This window comes from Megascapheus bottae, chromosome 16 (genome assembly GCF_031878675.1).
Source record: "Megascapheus bottae isolate mThoBot1 chromosome 16, mThoBot2.hap1, whole genome shotgun sequence".
Classification (NCBI taxonomy): Eukaryota; Metazoa; Chordata; class Mammalia; order Rodentia; family Geomyidae; genus Megascapheus; species Megascapheus bottae.
In genome coordinates this window covers 11,929,494-11,952,094 of record NC_143524.1, presented here as the reverse complement: position 1 = coordinate 11,952,094, position 22,601 = coordinate 11,929,494, and the positions used below count along the sequence as shown (strand labels likewise).

At 42.0% G+C, this 22,601-nt stretch overlaps 1 protein-coding gene and 1 long non-coding RNA gene across 2 annotated transcripts in view; one reads left to right on the top strand and one right to left on the bottom strand.

Moving 5' to 3' along the window:
* Window positions 1–3,273, bottom strand: part of Nup160 (nucleoporin 160) — a 53,722-nt gene extending 50,449 nt beyond the window's left edge. Inside the window, exons 1-3 of the mRNA XM_090347695.1 lie at window positions 3,157–3,273; window positions 2,760–2,871; window positions 58–268 (exon numbers count right to left, since the gene is read on the bottom strand). Of these exons, the coding sequence (XP_090203821.1) occupies window positions 58–268; window positions 2,760–2,871; window positions 3,157–3,256 (423 nt within the window). The 5' untranslated portion in view covers window positions 3,257–3,273. The remainder of the gene's footprint in view (window positions 1–57; window positions 269–2,759; window positions 2,872–3,156) is intronic.
* A 93-nt stretch (window positions 3,274–3,366) lies between these two features.
* LOC150052869 (uncharacterized) lies at window positions 3,367–20,342 on the top strand. Its single transcript, XR_016538034.1, has 3 exons — window positions 3,367–3,505; window positions 10,391–10,449; window positions 20,267–20,342. It is a non-coding gene; the product is annotated as an uncharacterized LOC150052869 (long non-coding RNA).
* The last annotated feature ends 2,259 nt before the right edge of the window (window positions 20,343–22,601 follow it).

Genomic DNA, 22,601 nt, shown 5'->3' with positions numbered 1-22,601 from the left:
TAGCACTAAAGTTGCGACAGAATAATTTTGAAAATATATCAGACTTAACCAACTTACACTCCTATACATCCGGGAAGGGTGTGGTAAAAGTAGCCTGTGCACTGTTTGATTGGTTAATATCAAGATCATCACATGATTCTGAGTCTCAGTGACATAAACCCCTCCAGGTAAAATGTTACAATTTTGAAACTTTAGGCGAACTGCATTATTCAACAGGTTTATGTCCAGAGACTCCTCCACCAGCTCCAATGTATCCCCAGAAATCTTCCTGTTAAAAAGAGAGAGAAAGAAGAGAGAGAGAGAGAGAGAGAGAGAGAGAGAGAGAGAGAGAGAGAAATTAATTTTCAGTTTATGCTGTGTCCGAGGTCTTTTTTTTTTTTTTTGTGGGTCATGGGGCTTGAACTCTGGACCTGGGTGCTGTCCCTGAGCTCTTCAGCTCAAAGCTACCACCCAACCCCTTGAGCCACAGAGCCACTTTCAGTTTTCTAGTGGTCAATTGGAGATAAGAGTCTCATGGACTTTAGTGCCTGGGCTGGCTTTGAACTGCAATCCTCAGATCTTAGCCTCCTGAGTAGCTGGGATTACAGGCATGAGCCACCATGCCTGGGCCCAAGTAAACTCTTCAAATGTGAAAATTTTGCATAAATCCAGACCAATTTTACATTCTAAATTACCACATTACCTAGACTTATAAGATACAGTAGAACTAAGTTCAAATTTCATAAAAAAATGTTGTTAGACACATTTCCAAACTTCCCAACCATTTATGTAAGATAATATTGAATACAGTAAACCTCTGCTTCTAATGAAACTTAATAACATACATGTTGTTAATAACATACATGTTCATTACTTTAGTGGACTGTAGTACTCATATATAGTGTCAAACAAAAGACTTCAATTTCCCACTTTGATTATTTCTTAATGTACAACAGAACCAAAGAGTTACTGCATAGTTACTTAATTTTCTATGTCTACAAGAGTTATTCACATTGCTCCAAAATCCATCTTTTATCTTAGAAGTGGTAACCCCTGATTCCATATCTGGTTGATCATATCAGAAACTAAGAAATTGTTCTTTGTGTTGAAAAGGCGGCTTAGTGAAAGTGTGTATGGCTACCATGCATGAAGCCCTGGGTTCCATTCCTCAGTACCACATAAAATAGAAAAGGCCAGAATTGGCACTGTGGCTCAAGTAGCAGAGTTCTTGTCTGGAGTAAAAGCAGCTCAGGGACAGTGCACAGGCCCTGAGTTCAAGCCCTAGGACTAGCCAAAAAAAAAAAAATGTTCTTGATTTCTTCTTTTATGTACATCCATCCATATTTAATCTGCCACCAAGTCATAATTTGTCTATTTTCTCTAAACATATTTTGAGTCCATACATTTTTTCCTTTCCTAGCTATGCTCATAATTAGCTATCAACACCTTACTTCAGACATCATAAAGGCAAATTTTCCTTTTGTATTATAGCTATTTAACTGAAGTAGTCTACAAAGTAGACTGACATTTTGAAAATGCATTTTTTTTTTATTAAATTAGGAACTTTTTCTTTTTTGTTGTGTTTTTTGGTCGGTCCTGTGGCTTGAACTCTGGGCTTGGGCACTGTCCCTGAGCTCTTCAGCTCAAGACTAGTGCCCTACCCCTTGAGCCACAGCACCACTTCTGCTTTTCTGGTGGTTAATTGGGGATGAGTCTCACAGGCTGGCTTTGAACTATGATCCTCACATCTTAGCCTCCTGAGTAGCTAGGATTACAGGTGTGAGTCACTATGCCCAGCTTAGGAACTTCTTAAAAATCCAAAATTCTAAGAAATAGCCTGAGTGTTCTTCATGGTTTCCATCTCTCTCTCAAGCCTTAACATCTATCTCTCAAATCAATGGGTTTTACCCACTATATTTATACCACACGTCCATTTAGCAGGTTCCTCAAATCTGGACACTTCTTTCCATTTCATAGCTTTTATATATGGCACATGCTGGGCTCCTCTCTTCCCCATGCCTGGCTAACCTTTCAGTTTTCAGACCTTGGTTTAACTGGCTTTCTACATCTTTCCCTGCCCTGTCAATAACATTTGGTCTTTCTATTAGCCTCTGAGCCATAGCACCACTTCCAGCTTTTTCTATGTATGTGATACTGAGGAATCAAACCCAGGTCTTCCTGCATACCAGGCAAGCACTCTACCACTAGGCCAAACTCCTTGCTCTTATACACTGTATTTATAGACCTCCGTGGCGATCATTAGTTTTATCATCTTTCTCCTCCATTAACCTGCTGCAAGAAAGCTGAGTCTACAACTATTTTCACACAGCAAGATCATCATCACAGTTTACACAATAAACTTAATAGTTGCTTTTGTTCACTATTTTATCCCTGCATCTAACACAATGCAGGCTCAACGGTATCTGAAGAACGACAGACTCTATAAAGAACTATATAAAACCACGTACATGTCTAATGTTCATGTCATAAGGCTCATGCAGTGTCTAAAATTGCTCTTTAGGGCTTCTTTATCCCCTATGCTACAATCCCCTGGTTTTAGTCGGTCAGAAGGGTACACTCCTTGCAAGGGTATCGAAATCGCCTCTAATTCAGACACGAGCTGACAACAGCCCCTTTTCCCAGGTGTCGATTACCGTGATGAGTAGAAACGACGCTTCGGAACCTGGAGAACACATTCCCACGGCCCACCACCTTGCCTCGGGGAAGCGCCGGCGGGTGGGTGGGGTCGGAGGGAGTGGTTTGGAGAACACCGCACTTACCAATGAATGAACCTGTTTCTGGTGATGGAGAACAACTTGCCGCTTTCCACATAGTAGAAACCTCCCGCGCTCTCGCTGAATTTCCCCACACCAGCCGCGGCGAGGGCGGTCCCTGCGAAATGAAGGCGGTCAGCCCAGCACACGTGCTTGGTCCGGGGATGACAGGGACGGAGCGTGCCGAGGGAGCGGAGGGTGACAGGGTGACAGTCCACACGGAAGAAGGGAAGGGGCAAGAGGAAGGAAAAGGAAGGAGTCAGTCACCAGCGAAGCGCTGGCCCAGAGGCCAGACAGGCATGTGGACTTAGTAGAAGGATGAGCCCGGGGAAGGAGGGCGGGGACCAGGAGGAAATGTCCGAACAGACGGAAGGGATCGTACCGTCCCAGCACACTTCCATACCAAGGCTGCAGACGGTGAACTCGCGGAAGTGCCTGGGTCTTTCACGCTCTGCTCCGCTCAGCTCGAAAAAGCTACGTTCCAGGGATCCCGCTGCCGCCATCTTCCCGCCGCCGTCGCCGCCGCCGCGAGGCCCGACGGGACCGGGGCGGTGCGTAGTGTCGTCACTTCCGGGGGCGGGGCGCGCGCGGCGGCTGACCAGCGAAGCGGGGCCCGGGAAGAAGGAAGGGCGGGTTCCCCGCCGGTTCTAGAGGGTCTTGTCACTGGGAGCATGCCGGGCGGGCCGGAATAAAAATCGAACACTCGGGACGGGACTTTCGGAGTGGCTCACTTGGAGGCGTCCGTAGAGGAGGTGACTCTTTTCCCGTCAGCCTCAAGGCTGGGGCGGAGCCGGGTCTGTTTGAATTTCTCCCAGCCGGCCCGGGCGGGCTGTGGTACTGTGAGGGGTGTGGCCTGGCCTTTGGGATGCCGAGTTTGAGGGTCTTCCTCGTCCTCCACTCAGAAGGTTCGAAGGTACATCTTCATCGGGGCTCTTTCTTCACCCTTCGGCTCCCAAGGGGATGAAGGGGAGGTTTCGTCTTGACATTTTTCTGCAGTGGACCGCCAGTGTGTAATGAAATCACGTATTCTGCTGAACGCTGTTGGATGTGACCTGGTTGAGATCGCCTCCACGCTCATCACTTGCAAAGGAGAAAGCCATTTGCTCCCCCCTCACCCCCGCACCACCACCGCCTCCCAGTTCATTCTTACCTGTCATGGCCACTAAGGGGCCCTGAGTGGACGTTTAGATGCTCAACATTGAAGGCTAATTTCCAGGAGGATGTTTTTTCCCCTTCTGTAATGGTGGCCTGTGTCTACTAAACATTCCTTTGTTTGTGACATGGTCTCCCTCTGTGGCCCCCGTTTGTTCTCATATTGGAGCTCCACCTATTTCCAATTTACAAGTGCTGAAATAACAGGAATAATCCATGCCTGTTCAGTTTTAAGCATTTCTGCAACCTTGTTATTACTAATGACTGCAACTGGTTTCTGGCAGGTTTTTTTTTTTTTTTTTTTTTTTTACCATTCATCACAATAGGACCTATTATTATTATTATTATTATTTGTGTTGGTCCTTTGGCACCTAGGTGCTATCCCTAAGCAGTTTTGCTAAAGGCTGGTGCTCTACCACTTGAATCACAGCTCCACATCTGGCTTTTTAATGATTAATTGAACATAAGAACCTCATGAACTGTTCTGCTTGGGCTGGCTTTGAACCAAGATCCTCAGATTTTAATATCCTTGGTAGCTAGGATTACAGGTGTAAACTACCACCACCTGATTTATAGGATCTCTTATGATCTGTCTTTCCACCTCACTTTCTAGGACACCCATCACATATCCCAACAATGCAATCACTTCATTTCATCTTCAATCCATTGTTCTATTACCTGTTCACCCTTCTTCACTTCCTTTGTTTCCCACTTAAATTCTACCAAATGACACCACTTGAGCCACACTCTACCTCTGGTTTATTGTTGTTTGTAGATTTTGTTTTGCTGGCTAATTAGAGATAACAGTCTCACAGACTTTTCTATTTGGGCTGGCTCTGAACCTTAATCCTTAGATCTCAGCCTCCTGAGTACCTAGGATTACAAGCATGACCCACTGATGCCAGTCCTGGGGTTTGAACTCAGGGCCTGAGCATTGTCCTTGGGTTTTTTTTTTTTCTCAAGGCTAGAATCCTACCATTTGAGCCACAGGACCACTTCTGGCTTTTTTTTGTATATGTGGTAGTGAGGAATCAAACCTGAGTCTTCCTGCATGCTAGGCAAGCACTCTACCACTAGGCCAAACTCCCTGCCCAGCCATGATTAATTTTTTTAAACCCCTAAAGTTTGGGGTGGTTTATTATGCAACAAATAGATGCCAGGAGGCTACTTTTCTTTTACCCTTCCAGCTTTTCTTCTGATAGCCTCTGCTTTGCATTCTTTTTTTTGTCTTTTGTGCCAATTACAGGGGCTTGAACTCAAGGCCTCACACTGTGACTTGGCTTTGTCACTCAAGGTTGGTGCTCTATTACTTGAGCCATGCCTCCAACTTCTAGCTTTGTGCTGGTTAATTGGATTTATCTTCACAGTCTGGCTTCAAACAGGATCCTCAGATTTTAGCCTTTAGAGTACTAGGATTATTGGTGCATTTCATTCTCGGAAGATGAAAATAACTTCCTAATTGAATTGGCTTTACTGTTGCTTTCCCTGCACCTCTAGTTTACAAATTCACTGTGGGGGGCTGGGAGTTTGGCCTAGTGGTAGAGTGCTTGCCTAGCATGCACGACGACCCGGGTTCGATTCCTTGGTACCACATACATAGAAAAAAGCCAGAAATGGTGCTGAGGCTCAAGTGGTAGAGCTCTAGCCTTGAGAAAGTTCAAGGACAGTGCTCAGGCCCTGAGCTCAAGCCCAGGACTGGCCAAAAAAAAAAAAAAAAAACAAAAAAACACACACTGTGGGGTAGGTGTTCCTGAATATCCTTTATACTGTAGTATTTCTTCCTAGAAACTCACAAGGCTCCCTATTGCCCTGACTTTGAAGGTCTTTCTCCTTATTAGACTAATCACATAGTCCTAAAAAGAGAATGTTTCCCTACCCAGGTTGGAGAAGGACCATCTGAGGACAGAAGAAAGCTTTGTGTCAGTAGGCCCTTTGAAATTTGTATTATGGTCTCATTCTTATTTTCAGCATCCACCAGAGTTCCAGAAACTTAAAGATACTCAATAAGTGTTTGAGGAATGACAAACTGATTACAGTATAACAGAAAACTCAAATACCTCTTCGACTATTAATAGTCACATCTATTAAAAAAAAAAGTTGCAGAATATTGCCACCTAGTGGTTAGGTAGTGATATTTAGAAACAGCACAGAATGTTACTGAGACCACTGGTTTGCAGCAAGCTTTATTTGCAAATACTTTCATAAGTTAAAAAATTCTGTTGTCATTCAACAGAATATTCTGAGACTATCTTAGTTTCCCAGATCACACTAATGAGTGAATATAAGTGAACAGTATTTTTAACTGAACTTTAAGCTAGATTTTTCTAAACTAACTTCATAGTTATTTCTTGAAAGAGGAGTTGGAAAGTTTAAAGAAGTATAGGACCTGACAGGGAATGAAGTTAAACATTTTTTTCCTGAAGAATTGTTCAGATAAATAATAGGATGATATTGGTGAATCTCTAAGAGGGAGATGGGCATTATGAATTGACCTCTAAAATATTCTTCAAGCTGGGTGCCTATAATCCTTGCTTTCAGGAGGCTGAAATTTGAGGGTTGATGTTGGAAATCAGTCCCAGCAGGAAAGTCCATGAGACTTTTTTTCCCCAGTCCTGGGCTTGAACTCAGGGCCTGGGAACTGTCCATGAGCTGCTTTTGCTCAAGACTAGCACTCTACCACTTGAGCCACAGCTTTACTTCTGGCTTTTCCTGTTTATGTGGTGCTGAGGAATCAAACCCAGAGCCTCATGCATGCTAGGCAAGCACCCTACCTAAGCCACATTCCCAGCCCTATTTCCAGTTTTTGAGTGGTTAATTGGAGATAAGAGTCTCACAGGGACTTTTATGCCTGGGCTAACTTTGAATCGTGATCCTCAATCTCTGTCTTCTGAAAAGCTAGGGTTACAGCTATGAGCCACCAGTTCTTGGTATAGGTAAGACTCTTACCTCCAGTTAACAATTAAAAAAGCTGGATATGGAGCCACTACTGTGGCTCAAGTAGTAAAGTGCTAGCCTTGAGCAAAGTGCCCAAGCCCTGAGTTCAAGACCCAGGACTGGTACAAAAAAAGAAAAATACATTTCAAGGCACAACTTACTGGGTCATGATTCTATAGGAATATATTTTGGGAAATATGACTTTCTCTATATGTTACCAGTAATCCTAGCTACTCAATAGGCTGAGATCTGAGGATCACAGTTCAAAGCCAGTCCAGGCACAAAAGTCTGTGAAACTCTTAGGTCCAATTAATCACCAGAGAACCAGAAGTGGGGCTGTAGCTCAGTGATAGAGTCTTAACCTTGAGAGAGCTCAGGGCAGTGTCCAAGCCCAGAGTTCAAGCCCCAACAACAATGACAAAAAAAATCTGTTAGTGCATAGCATTTTCCTGATTGCAGAGGCTTCTTTGACCTTCATATTTTAGGTGACAATTCCTTTCATTGACATTAAGATTATTTCAGGTTGAACACTCTTTACATAACCTAACTTCTTTGGGGTTCTAAGAATGTGATCTCCTGCCATCTGAACAGTGACTTCCAATAATTAATAATAGCAATAGACTTAAGATTTTCTATTTCTTTGGGTTTTTTTGTGGTTTTGTTTTGTTTTGTTTTTGTCTTTTCTTTTGTGGTACTGGGGATGGCACTCAGGATGTTGCATTTGCTAGGCAAGTGCTTTGCCACTGAGCTAACATCAGTCCTCTTTAGAGTTTTATATTGACTTTTTTTTTTTTTGCCAGTCCTGTCCTTGGACCTTCTCAAGGCTAGAGCTCTACCACTTGAGGCTCAGCACCACTTCCGGCTTTTTTTTTCTATGTATGTGATACCAAGGAATCGAACCCGGGTCTTCATGCATGCTAGGCAAGCACTTTAACCACTAGGCCAAACTCTCAGCCCCTCATATTGACTTTTAACAATTGTATTATTTACCACAGCAACTAAATTTCAAATTCCTGGTTGTACTTTTATATCTTTCCTATTAATTCCTTCAGTACCCCCTCAGAATAGGAACTATTTGCAGCCAGGAATCTTGTCTTATCTTTTTTGTATCTCTGATGCCTAGGAGAGAGAACAGTAGATTCAATAGTTGTTTATAGTATAAAAATTTCACATTCTCTTCTTGTGAAGCTCTCTCTTTTGAAGTGGCAAAGGAGCAACAGAGTTAATAGTAAGATATTATTATTAAAAATATGCACAGTTGAGCATGCTGACACACATTTCTAATCCCAGCAGTTGGAAGTCTGAAGCAGAAGGATTGGGAGTTTGAGTCCAGCTTGGGCTATGAGAATAGTTCAGACCAACAGTATACACAGACTCTGTCTCAAAGGAAAAAAAATTGCTTAAAAAGGGGAAAGGAAATTAGTTTAGGAAATAGGGTTATGTTATAGAGAGCTTTTATTTTCTTGGTGAGCAGCTTCTTTTTGCTTTCTTTCCATATAACTCAATGCTTAACATATTAAACCAATTCTTACTGTAGATTTCATATAAGAATTTTATTCAGGGCTGGGAGCATGGCCTACTGGGAGAATGCTTGCCTAGTATGCCTGAAGTCCTGGATTTGATTCCTTAGTACCACATACACAGAAAAAGCCAGAAGTGGTGCTGTGGCTCAAGTAGTGGAGCACTAGCCTTGAAAAAGCCCAACGACAGTGCCCAGACCCTGAGTTCAAGACCCAGGACTGGCAGAAAAAGAATTTTAGGGGCTGAGGGTATAGTCCAGGGGTAGAGCATCTGCTTAGCACGTATAAGCCCCTAAGTTCATGATTCCAGGAATATTTCTCTCAAAAAAAGGAATATAGGGAATTTCATTTTTCATATTGAAAACATTAAACATATATTTAGGAGACCCTTACTTAAATAAAGCTAGTACTGTAGACTTCACCATAAAATTTAAGTCAAAGGGAAGCCATGATGATATTGTTGGTACTTAGTAATTATCCTGAGATAGTGTCTAGAATTTTGACATTCTCCCCAGAGCATATCATTGCAGGAGGAGCATTTTTTAAAAGAAAACTTGAAGTGGATGTATGACTCCAGTGCTAAAGGGCTAGCTTTGAGCTAAAAAGACAAACAAAAGTGAAAGGCCTTAGGCCCAAATATCAGCACTGGCACACACACACACACACACAAAGAATCGAAAAATTATGAAGCATGTCAGTGACTTCTCACTTCCCTTTTCAGTATTTTTTCCACCTAGTTTTTTCTTTTGTATGTAATATTTTCCATAAATTTCAACATGTTGTACTTCACTAAATGATTGATTGTTACTTTTATGTTTTTGAAAGAGCTTGAATATAATGCAATCCACAAAATCAGGGAGGGAAAAAGCCATGCTGAATTATGTCCTGGATTTTTGCTTAGTTGGTTGTGGGGCTTGAATTCAGGGCCTGGGAGCTGTCCCCCGCTCCTTTTTTTTTTCTCAAGGTTAGCACTCTACCACTCTGAACCAAAGCACCACTTCCAGAGTTTTCTGGTAGTTATGTCCTGGATTTTGTTTCTAAAATGTAAGGCCTATGCCTTCCCAATATATATCTGACATCACCACTCTTCCCTTTCTTGCTCATATTGCTTACATGTTGTAGGATTCCTTTTCTATCCACATGATATGGAGACATTCCAAGAGCTAAAGCTACTAGTTTGTGCCATCACACCTGGATAATCAGGTTGAACAGGGTGATTCACATTTGTAATCCTACAACTCAGGGCTGAGGCAGAAGGATTACAAGTTCCAGGGAAGCCGGGGCTACATAGTGAGATTCCTATAAATCAATCAATAGTTGAAATAAATAACAACAACAACAACAAATGCTTGTTCATGTAAATGCACATGATAAGTTATATAATCAAACTATCATGTATAGATTCACATATGTATCTAGACTTTCACTCACTTCATTGGTCCCTTCTCATTCTATGCTAGCTTAAAGTTTTAGAAATGTGTAATGTCAAAAAAAAAAAAAACCCAAAAACCTACCAAGACTTTGTGTCTCCTTCCTTTGCAAAATGTTGATGGCAATAAATACCAATTGAGATATTTTTGCAGTCTCTTTCACCTGCTCCTAAAAGTTCTTTAACAACTTTCTTCCTGCACCACCCCTTTAAAGAGGAAGAAGGTTCAAATCATGAAAACAAGAGTTTTTCAAAGGATTACTTCTTCATCCTTTTGCCTTCTAAATTTAATTTGGTGCAAGTGCTGAGAAATGTTTACAGGCAAATAAATCTCTTCTTTATCCCTTGTTTATCTCAGAGCAAGGTTGCTCTTGAGACCTTAGCAGGGCTGAGGATTTTGATTAGAGGCTCCAGTTGGAGATCAGAGGTCAATGCTTTCCTAAACTCTAGACTTTAGTTTTGTTTTAGCCCAAATCCATGCAAGAATTTCTGGAAATTAAATAACTAAAAATGTACAACTGCAATTTTGGGCCTGGCAAAGTTCTATAGGCAACCACAGGTCCACACCCAGTGATTGTTTATATTTCTCTTGTATCCTCCAGGATCCTGCTTACGCACCAGTTTCTCTTGGGTAACAGTGTGTGGAGCCAAGTCTGTAACGGTAATGTTCCTTGTCTGCCTTCTTGGGCTGGTCCTGACGCTGGCCCTGACAATGCCAGGCTCGGGAACTATTTGTTTCTGAATTCCAGCCAAAAGTCTTAACAATTCTCTCCCTTCCTTTCCATTGCCCTCTTCTCCTTTACCAATGCCAAGTCTGGGATTTTCCTTGACTAGAGACTATGAGGGCAAGGAAATGAACTTTCTTGGGATAAGACAGGCTACTTAACAGAAAATGTGCCCTTTGTTCTCATACAAATGCCTTTGCCCTAAATGACATTACTGTCTGAAGCTTCTTCAGATATATATATCTTCCCTAGTCCTGGCAGAAGTTGAAGAAGTAGGCACTGAATTCTGTGTTTTCTGGCAAAGAATAGCTCAAAAAGGAAAAGAAAAAAAAAAGACAAGCCCAGGTATTGAGGGCAACAGTTCTTTAGTGTCTGAACCCATTCTTTATAAATTTATTTGAAAATCCCTTTCATTCCTGGTAATCATATCCAAAACATGGGAAACAAACCCTTGTATTTTACCTACAGGAAAGAGAAAGGCTAATTATTGAACACTGATTTTACCACAAGCCAAAAAATGTTGCTCCATCTATCCAAAGTGAGGACAGCTCAGCAGGGACTGCAACTCATGGGAATGTGGGTTGACTGCCTGCTGTTCACCTGCTGGCAATCTCAGGCCAGTTACTTCAGAGCTCTGGGCTTGGTAGCATGAAGCAAGCGGGATTCAATATTCCTTAGCTTTCCTTCCATTTTCAGGAGTCTTCAACATGGTAAATGCTCTAATAGGGTAAAAAGTAGTAATATCTTTCAGGAGTCAGCAAAATGGGAAAGACATGGTGGCATCTGCCCCCAGTGAAACCTCAGCTACATGATAGGAGGAAGTAGATAACTGCAGTTCATAAGCTAGCCCCAGACAAGAAAATGACATGTGATCTGGAAAATAACTAAAGCAAAAAGGGCTAGGACATGGCTCAAGTAGGAGAGTACTTATCTAGCAAGCATGAGGCCCCGAGTCCAAACTCCAACACCACCAATATATTAAAGTATAAAAAATGCTGCTGCCAGTGGGCCATGCAATAATCCTTGCTACTTAGAAGGCTGAGATCTGAGGCCAGAAGTCTGTGAGATTCTAATCTCCAATTAACCACCAATTAGCTGTAAGTGGAGGTTTGGCTTAAGTGGTAGCCAAACCACTTGGTTTCGTAGCTAGCCTTGGGCACAAAATCTAAGAGATAGCGTCCAAACCCTCAATTCAAGCCCTATTACTAGTGCACATAATCTCCTCTTCTCCCCCCTTCTCTGTCTCTCTCTCTCTCTGTCTCTCTCTCTCTCTGTCTCTCTCTCTCTCTGTCTCTCTCTCTCTCTCTCTCTCTCTCTCTCTCTCTCTCTCTCACACACACACACACACACACACACACAAGAAATATGCAATAAAAGTAGAGGAAAAAGTGTTACTTAACCTTCAAAAGATTCTTGCAGGGCCGGGAGTTTGGCCTAGTGGTTAAAGTGCTTGCCTAGCATGCATGAAGACCCAGGTTTGATTCCTCGGTACCACATATAGAAAAAAGCCAGAAGTGGTGCTGAGGCTCAAGTGGTAGAGCTCTAGCCTTGAGAAAGCCCAAGGACAGTGCTCAGGCCCTGAGCTCAAGCCCAGGACTGGCGAAAAAAAAAAAAAAAAAGATTCTTGCAGTAAAGGACAAATGTTCCAATACAATGCCCAGCATCCACATTATTTAGGCTGTATTTGCACAAGATTCAGTGCTGTGGGTGCTGTGTTGTCCTCAAAATTCTGCAGTTTCTAGGAAACCAGGCACCATGTGTTTCTGATTTAGAGCATTAGAGTTATAAGATCATGAGCTGTATCTTTGTTACTCTCATAACACATTGTTTAAAGTTAAAGAGTAAAACCAAATGTACAGGATGCCAGAGTGAATGGCAATATTGTATCCTTAGCTTTCTCCTCCCTGGGGCCTTGCATTTTAAAAACACATGTTGTGGTTTTTCTATGATTATCTTTCTACTTCCTGTGTTGTATCTCCCTTACTGTAAATATCCTTTTGTAGAGTCATGCTTTTCTTTCCTTATGTCTTGCATATGTATCTCTTGATTATTCACTAACTTTCTCCAACCTTCCACTGTGTATTTTTCCTGATAATAATTTATTATTCTCCAATGAGATTTCTAGAACACTTTCAAATCTTTGTTCTATCTTTCATGAGATGTATTATCAGAAGAGAATTGCACAACTTCTCTGAGTTTCCTTCGGCAAATGAGGACACTAATACTATGGACCCAATGGGAATATTACAAGGTTTAAATGAGATTTAGTATAAAATCTCTGTGATCTATCTTAGTGCTGGCACAAAGAAGTCACTTAACCTTTGGTATCTTTTACATCCTTCTTTCCTCTTTTGCATCATCTAATGCTGTGTCTCATGTTAGCTTTTTAAAACATTCATACATACTAGAGGATCAAATCTAAACTTAGCTGGTTCTTACGTTCAAATCAGCCAATATTTGTGGTCACACTACTTTCTAGCATGTTCCATATCTACATGAGTCCTCAGCCACACCATATCACCAATTCTTTTCTTTATTTTTTGCCAGTTCTGAGCTTGAGCTCAGGGCCTGAGTACTGTCCTTGGACTTTCTCAAGGCTAGAGCTCTACCACTTGAGCCTTGGCACCATTTCTGGCTTTTTTCTATGTATGTGGTACCAAGGAATCCAACCGGGGTCTTCGTGCTTGCTAGGCAAGCACTCTACCACTAGGCCAAGCTCCCGGCCATATCACCAATTCTTATCTAAACATACAGTAGTTACCCTGAGAATCGTAACCCAGGATATGATAAGGATACCTGCTCAGCCATGTTCATCTCTGCACTATTCACAATAGCCAAATGATGGAAATAACCCAGATGCCCTACTGCAGAAGAATGGATACAAAAAATGTGGTATATATATATACAATGGAATTCTACATAGCCAACATACAAGATAAAACAATGGCATTTGCTGGGAAGTGGATGAAATTAGAGCGAATCATGTTGAGTGAGACAAGTCAAGACCAAAGGAACAAAAGGTTCATGGTATCCTTAATATGTGGGTATTAGATCCAAACAGTACAACAGCGATGACTTAATATTTGGGTACCCAAGGTTATGGACATTGTCTTGGAGATATAAACATAACTACAAAGACATAAAAATCTATGATGGGTTATATATTCTTATATAATGTTTTATTACATAATATGTATCTATAACATACAAACCCTCAGCTTAATTTTTTCCATATATTTTTTATTGTAATTAATAGAAGGGTTACATTACATTTGCCAGATGGAAGGTGCATTATTTCACATACATTGATACCCTTTCTCATGTCTTGGTCCCCATTTCCCTCCCCCCCACCCCCTCAGCTTAATTTTAATTATGTTTTAAAATCTATGTGCCAGTGATTGTATAGAAAGATTCCCTTCCTGCATACTTGTTTGTTAAACAAGACACTTGAAATATGATGTAAAAATCAATGTTAATAGATTCTTTAATAAAAAATAAACATACAGTATTCTCTCCATGTCTTTACAATGTTTTTTACATGTCTACAACCTTTTCCTGCTACTATCTGACAAACTGCTTTGCAAAGCTCACCCCAACAGCTTCAGGTGTTGATGCTTCACTAGACTATAGTCATGAGCTCCCACCTTTGTGAATGTAATTCCTTATTCATGCCCCTCTTAATAGAGAGTGAATTGATGTCATTTATAGATTCAGATAGTTGTGTGCAGGCGCTGGGAAGGCAATCTGCAGTTGTGAGATTTCATAAAGGCAGAGATCTCTTCTTTTTGTCAGTTGTGGGGCTTGAACTCATGACCTAAGCACTGTCCCTGAAATTTTCTGCTCAAGGCTAGTGCTCTACCACTTTGAGCAACAGGTCTACTTCCGGTTTTTGGTTGGTTATTTGGAGAGAATAATCTCACAGACTTTCCTGCCTGGGCTGGCTTTGAACTGCAATCCTAAAATTTCAGCCTCCTGAGTAGGTAGGATTACAGGCATGAGTCACCAGTGCCTGTTTTTTGGTTTTGGGTTTTGTTTTTTTTTTTTTTTGGCCAGTCCTGGGCCTTAAGCTCAGGGTCTAAGTACTGTCCATTGGCTTTCTCAAGGCTAGAACTACTACCACTTGAGCCACAGCACCACTTCTGGGTTTTCTATGTATGTGGTACATACATAGTGTGCACGAAGACCCGAGTTCAATTTCTCGGTACCACATACTTAGAAAAAGCTAGAAGTGGTGCTGAGGTTCAAGTGGTAGAGCTCTAGCCTTGAGAAAAATCCAAGGACAGTGCTCAGGCCCTGAGCTTAAGCCCAGGACTGGCAAAAAAATAAATAAATAAAAGAAAAGAAAATAGAGTACCAAACTTAGTTTTAAAAAGTTGGAAAGAGGAGGTGGCTCACACCTGTAATCCTAGATACTCAGGAGGCTGAGATCTGAGGATCAAGGTTCAAAGCCAGCCCAGGCACAAAAAGACCTGAGACTTATCTCCAATTAACCTCTAGAAAATGGGAAGTGGGGCTTGGCTCAAGTTGTAGGGGCAGTAGCCTTGAGCTGAAGAGCTCAGGGACAGCACCCAGGCCCAGAGTTCAAGCCCCATGACCCACATATTAAAAAAAAAGTTAGAAAGGGGGGGCTGGGAGCATTGCCTAGTGGTAGAGTGCTTGCCTAGCATACACAAAGCCCTGGGTTTGATTCCTCAATACCACATACACAGAAAAAAGGCAGAAGTGGTGCTGTGGTAGAGAGCTAGCCTTGAGCAAAAAATGTTCAAGAACAGTGCCCAGGCCCTGAGTTTAGGACCGGCAAAAACAAAAACAAAAAAAAGTTGGAAAGAGGGTAAGACAGTAATAGAGGGGGCAAATTTGATCAAAGTATATTATTATATGTATGTGTGGAATTACCATGAGAACCTTTTGTACAATTAATATAATACGAAAGGTAGTGCTATGCCTAATGCAGCTGGTATTTTTATTTGTTTACTCAGCATTTTGAAACTCATCTTATTCTTGGTGTTAATTACCAGGAGGCTCTAAATCAAACTTTTTCTTTTTTTCTCCTCCAGTACTGAAGATGGAACCCAAGTCTTCAAACGTATAAGCAGACATTTTACCACTAGTGAATATCACTTCCTCTCCTTCCCCGCTTTAGAAAATTTTTATTTTGAGATAAGACTTTTCTTTTTTTTTTTTAATTGGTCACACCAGTTGACTCTTTATTAGCAATGTGAAAGAGTTTCTGTGATTCTGCTTATCGACAATTAGCGTTCTCTGAATTTGTTTTGAGTAATTTTGTTGTAGATACAACCTATCATTATTCATCTTTTTAGTAATAAAGAATTGCTTGAGGTTTCATTTTTCACTCTTGGTGTGAGGGACCAGGAATATCGCTTATTAAATTTGAGCAAGTCAAATGGACTTGCATTTTCAAGTACAACACAGCCTAAGCATCTTGTCTCTTTTATTGCTTCTTTTTTTCTGTACTAGACTTTTTTTGTTTTGGGGGGGGGGAAAGCAGTAATGGGGCTTGAACTCTGGGCCTGGGTGTTGTCCCTGAGCTCTTCAGCTCAAGGCTACTGCCCTACCCCTTGAGCCTCAGTGCCACTTCCAGTTTTATACTGGTTAATTGGAGATAAGCGTCTCATAGACTTTAGTTCCCCAGATCCTCAGATCTCAGTGTCCTGAGTAGCTACGATTACAGGTGTGAGCACCGTGCCCTGCAGCCCTAGAACTTTTTTTGCTTTAGATATTTTTCAGGTAGAACCTCTCATTTTTGCCTGTAACTGGATTTGGCCTTGGACACAGCGAAGTTGTATGTGTGTACCACCATGCCCAGCTTATTGGTTGAAATGGGATCTCACTGACTTCTTGCTGTGGCTGGCTATTAACCTTGATCCTCTTGATATTGGTCTCTCTGCTAGCTAGGATTTCAGGTATATGAGTCACGATGCTGAACCTTGAGCCAACTTTTATACTATGTTTAGCAAAGACTTCCTGACTTGCATCTTATCTTAAACTTTCCTCTTTGCAATATGTTTCTTATTTTATTTATTTATTTATTTTTGTGTCAGTAGTGGGGTTTAAACTCAGGACCTTGGAGTTTTACCCTAACTTTTTCACCATTTGTGTCACAGCTCTATTTGGGCTTTTTGGTTGGAGATCAGAGTCTTATGGACTTTCTTCCCCAGGCTGCCTTTGAACTTTGATTGTCAGGCCTCAGCCTTCTAAATAGCTAGGATTAGGCAACATGTTTCTTTTTTTTTCTTTTCTTTTAATCGTTTTTTTTTGCTTCTCCTGGCTTCAGCTCAGGGCCTGAGTACTGTCCTTGGACTTTCTCAAGGCTAAAGCTCTACCACTTGAGCCTCAGTACCACTTCCAGCTTTTTACTATATATGTGGTACCAAGGAATCGAACCTGGGTCTTTGTGCTTACTAGGCAAGCACTCTACCACTAGGCCAAACTCCCAGTCCTAGGCAACATGTTTCTTATTTCATCTTTATAAGTGGCCTTAGATTTCTCTTACAAAGGAAACAGGATAGATAGATAGATAGATAGATAGATAGATAGATAGATAGATAAAATAAGTAGTTATGGATAGGAAAATACAGAGAAAAGTGAATTCTAAGGTAGCAGATAGGGCTATTGGTAAGATTTAACTGCGTCACAAATTACTCACACTACTGTGCAGATGTGTTAGAAAATGTAATGTCAGCCAATTACTGTGGCTCGAGCCTGTACTCTTAGCTAGCTGAAGGGAAAAAATCCAGGGATTGTAGTTTGAAGCCCATCTGGGCAAAAGTTCATAGATTTCCACCTCAAGCAACAGCTAAGTATGAAGCAAAATCCTACCTCAAAAAATATCCAAACCACAAGGGGGTTGGAGGCAGAGTTCAAAACGTAGAGCACCTACCTAGCAAGCATGAGACCCTGAATTAAGTCTAGGAATTGAGAGAAAATGCAATGCAATGTTTACCACCATGGAAACCCAATATAATGGGTAAATTAGCAAAGGATGAATCACATCCATATCAGAAAGCCCAGGAATCTGTGGACAAATAGAAAAGCAAGAACTTAGGTTTTATTCAAGATGGTTGTTCTTGAAGGTTTGACCTTCCTATAGGAGAGCAACTGGAGTGACCCAAAGAAGAGATTCAAAAGAAAGTGGTGACACAGGCTAAGATGGCATCTGAAAGGGAAACCAGGGAGGAAACACCAAAAGAAAAAAAAAGGACTTATTGAAAGGCAAGGCAAATCATAAGCCATCTAAATCAGGGTCACAAACTCCCAGCAAAGTGGCTAGAATCTCTGCTGATGAATTGAAGGAAATTTGCAATAAGGAAAAATACACCCATCCGAACAAAAAAATCCAGTTCATAAGGTCAGCCCAACCCAAAACAACATCAGTGCGCAGGAATCTGGTTTGCGGAACAATACCAATCTTAGCTCTGCAGTGGCAGCTCATTCCTTTCCAAAGTGCACATAGCTCACACCTATTTTTGTAATGAAAATTCTATTTTGCCAAAAAAAATCCTAGACAGTCAGGAATCTTAAAAAACTTCCTTTTGTTTCCTTTGAATGACAGATCCCTTTTACTACATTAGTGATTGCCAACTTTAGCCATGGATGGGAACTGCAAGCCTTCAGATATTTCATACACTGAAACTCCTTAGGAAAGGAGACAGTGTGACATGGTTATTTACTTTTTGTGCTGGGATTTGAACTTAGGCTCTTATACTTGCTAGGCAGGCACTCTACTACTTGAGTCACATCCCCAGTGATATTCTACATTTAAATATCAGCAGATAAGAGATACCTTAGCCTCTTCCAAGGACAAATAAATAATACCACTCATATATGATGACCACAATAATTACAACAGCTTGTATATAACATTGTGATTATAATGTTAGGCGCCATGCTAAACACATATGGACTTGTTTTTTGTTTTGTTTTGTTTCTTTTGGTTTTTGCCAGTCCTGGGACTTGAACTCTGAGCCTGGGCACTATCCTTGAGCTTTCTCAAGGTTAGCACTTTACCACTTGAGTCACAGCTCCACTTTAGGCCTTTTCTGTGTATGTGGTATCCAGAACCTAGGGCTTTGTGCATGCTAGGCAAGCACTCTACCACTAGGCCACGCTCCCAGCCACATATGGACTTGTTTAATCTGAGCCTCACAACAATTCCCTTTTAAGAAGTCATTTTGGAGCCCAGCACTAGTGGCTCACACCTGGAATCCTAGATACTCAAGAGGCTGAGATCTGAGGATTATAATTTGAAAACAAGAACAAGCAAGAAAGTCTGTGAGACTATTTTCTATTCACCAAGGTGAAGCTATGGCCCAAGTAATAGAGCACCAGTCCTGAGTGGATAAAGGTAAGGAATGGTGTGCAGACCCTGGGAGAGTTCCATCTTCAGTACCCCGCCCCCACATCACATAGAAGACTTTCAATACTTACATATACTTACATATACTGTCTATACTTACATAGCTCCTTGTCATATACTAGGTCACAATTTCCCGTGAGCCTGAGCTTGATATTTATTAGTTCCTTCAAATTCTTAGTGCAAATGGGATAAGATGATACCCATCCACTGGTCCCACGCTGTGTTCGTGCATACGCCCATAACAACCTTAAACCCTTACAAGAACACTTTGAGAGGGTTTCTACTATAGGCTCTACTTTATGTTTGCAGAAATTAACTTTAAAAGGCTTAGTACAGTACCTTGCTGAAAGTTGCACAGAAAGCAAATGGCAAAGTTGGAATTTGAACCCATATTTCTTTTTATTTTTTTATTTTTATTTTGCCAGTTCTGGGGTTTGAGCTCAGAGCCTGGGCATTGTCCTGGAGCTTTCTGAAGGCTAGTGTTCTACCACTTGAGCCACAGCTCCATTTCGGGCCTTTTCTGTGTATGTGGTATTTAGGAACGGAACCCAGGGCTGTCTGCATGCCAGGCAAGCACTCTACCACTAGGCCATGCTCCCGGCTCATGAACCCATATTTCTTGAGTTCTAGAATTTCCTTTCTGCCCCGCCTCAGGGCCTCACATTTGCCAGGCAGGTTCTCTACTCCTGAGCCATGCTTCCAGTTACCCCACTCCTTTTATTTACCAGTATCAGGGTTTGAACTCAAGAGTCTGTACACAGCTGCCACTCTAGTACTTGCTGCTTAACTGAAGATAGTCTTCTTACTGACTTTGCTGTCTGGGCAGGCTTTGACTTCTATTCCAAGATTTCCTCCTAAGCAACTAGGATTACAGACATGAGCCACTGGGCATGGCCCTTCAGATTCTTTTTGCACAGTTTTTGTTTGTTTTAGGTCAGTCGTGGGGCTTGAAGTTAGGGCTTGTGTGCTATCCCTGAGCTTTTTGCTTGAGGGTAGCACTCTGCCACTTCCGATTTTCTGGTAATTAATTGCAGATAGGAATCTCACAGACTTTTGTGCCTGGGCTGGCTTTGAACCATGATCCTCAGATCTCAACCTCCTGAGTATCTAGGACTATAGGCATGCATCTGTGGTGTGTGCACCTTTCTGTCCCCATTACGAACATATTCACAGGTTTTTACCGAATATGAAAAAGTGTCCATTGAATGAATGCAGAGAGTTACTTGGTTGTATTGAGGGGAAAGCCAAGGAAGTTGGATCTTCTCGGCTTTGCCTGTCTCTTTCTTTCAGTTCAAACAGATTCTTCACAGGCTCAACTTGACAGCACACTGCTCCTTGCCTGCACTTCACATTTCTTGCTTTCTGCTCTGGTACAGGTTTGTTGAGGCTCCCAGGTCTTCTCATCGAGAATGTATACCCTACTGACATGGGCATCAGGCACTTCCTTTCCGGTAAGTGTCATCTCCATCTGCAAATGACAGTAAGTTACATTTGCCCCCATTCCTCTGTCTGTGTACTCCATTATAAATGGGTCTTCCACTACCACAGGGTTCCCAAGTGACTTCTGAGGTTACTGCCCTCAAGTCCTTATTCCTCTTTCTCACTTCCTTCCTCTTAGTTTCATTTCCTTGCTGCTCTTTCTCCATGGCCTCTCCAGTTCTCCTTTCCCATCAGGCAGTGTGGTACTAGGCGCCAGAGGACTGGGGAAAATGCTCATTCTGCCTATATGCAAGGAAAAGGAGTGGAAGCAACCATTTGGCACTAGCATGGCACCAAGTATGATCCCACCTAGCCGGCCATACTCATTTTTTTTTTTTTTGCCAGTCCTGGGCTTGAGCTCAGGGCCTGAGCACTGTCCTTGGATTTTCTCAAGGCTAGAGCTCTACCACTTGAGCCTCAGCACCATTTCTGGCTTTTTTCTATGTATGTGGTACTGAGGAATTGAACCCGGGTCTTCGTGCATGCTAGGCAAGCACTCTACCACTAGGCCAAACTCCCGGCCCCAAGGGCCATACTCATTTTAAAAATTTTTAAATAACAGCGATAACATACACAATGGACTTTCTCAGTTGCCACTTTTCCCTTATCTTCTTTTCCCTTTGTGAACCTCTAAGACATCATGTTCTTTCAGACAATCCCTCCAAAAAATAATAATAATAAATCCCTTTGGCTATTCCAGTTCCCCACTGTCCCTGGAGAAGAACAGACTCTATCTGATATTTCAGCTGGAAGGCAGGGTGGCAGATTCTTTCCAGTGGGGTGGCGACTTCCTCCTTGCTTTCAGTACACACCCCTTCCCAAAAATCCGCCCTCCTGGGCCAGCAGCACAAAGGGAGCAAGGCCAGGGCTCTGGGCGTCAGCAAATGCCCACATCCCTTCCTTTTCCTTTTACACCCAGTGGCCCCAAGAATGGCACGGAGTTGAGGGAGTCTGCACCATCAATCTGTGTGGGGCCTGGTGGGGGTCTGGGCGTGGCCTTTCATCTCTAGACCTCTTAGTCCATCTTCCAAATCAAGTGCCAGGATGATTTTCCTGTATCCTTAATCTATTCATTCTCACATCCCATCTGCTTAGTGACTTTTCATGGCCTTTTGGCCCCAACAAGGGTTTTCAAGCTCAATCTGGGGTCCATGTACTATAGTTAGCTAGGAAAGAATCATCTTATTAACTGGCCATTGTGGCTTAAGTCTGCAATCTTAACTTCTTGGGCAATGGAGATTGGAAGAATGAGGTTGAGGCTCTTATGGAAAAGAAAAAGTTTGAGCTCAACCTAGACCAATGGCTGGGAAGTAGTGAGCACCAATGATGGTAAGGAATACCTGCCGTCCCAGCAACACAAATAGGAGAATCAAAGTTGAGGCTAGCCTGGGCATTAAGCAAGATCTTACCTCAAAAAATAATAAGCTGGGCACTGGTGGCACTGGTTATCCTCACTGCTCAGAATGCTGAGATCTGAGGATTGTCCAGACAATAAAGTCTGTGAGATTTTTTTTCTTTGCCAGTCTCATGCTTGAACTCAGGGCCTGAGCACTGTCCTTGGATTTTCTCAAGGCTAGAGCTCTACCACTTGAGCCACAGTACCACTTCTAGCTTTTATCTATGTATGTGGTACCGAGGAATTGAACCTAGGCCTTCGTGCATGCTAGGCAAGCACTCTACCACTAGGCAAAACTCCTGGCCCCTTTTTTATTTTTCTTGAACTCTGGGCTGGGCATTGTCCCTGAGCTTAAACGATGGTGCATTAGCTTTGAGCAAAACCGAACGAAAAAAAAACTCAGGGACAGCACCCAGACCCTGAATTAAAGAAAAAACAAAACAAAAAACCCACAAGGGCTAGCTCAGTGGCTCAAGCAGTAAAGCTAGTACCTAGTGATTCCTTGAGATGAAACCCCAGTAACATCCCCCCTCTCAGTCACATTATCATGGTGTTGATTTTATAGTGTTGAAAGCTGTGACAATTGTTTCTGAGAGGGAGTGAATTTATATGCATTGTATACATGTTCAGAAATGTCACAATGAAACTCTTGCATGATGAGCATGTGCTAATAAAAATAATTTAAGGGGTTGGAGTCATGGCCCAGTTGGCAGAGTGCTAGCAAATGAGCAAAAACATTATGTAATGATTTCAAGTCCTGGTCTTGGATTCCCCCCCCAAAAAAAATTAAAGTACTTAGTATGCACTTATAGGCCTATAAATTAAGCTAAAAAAAC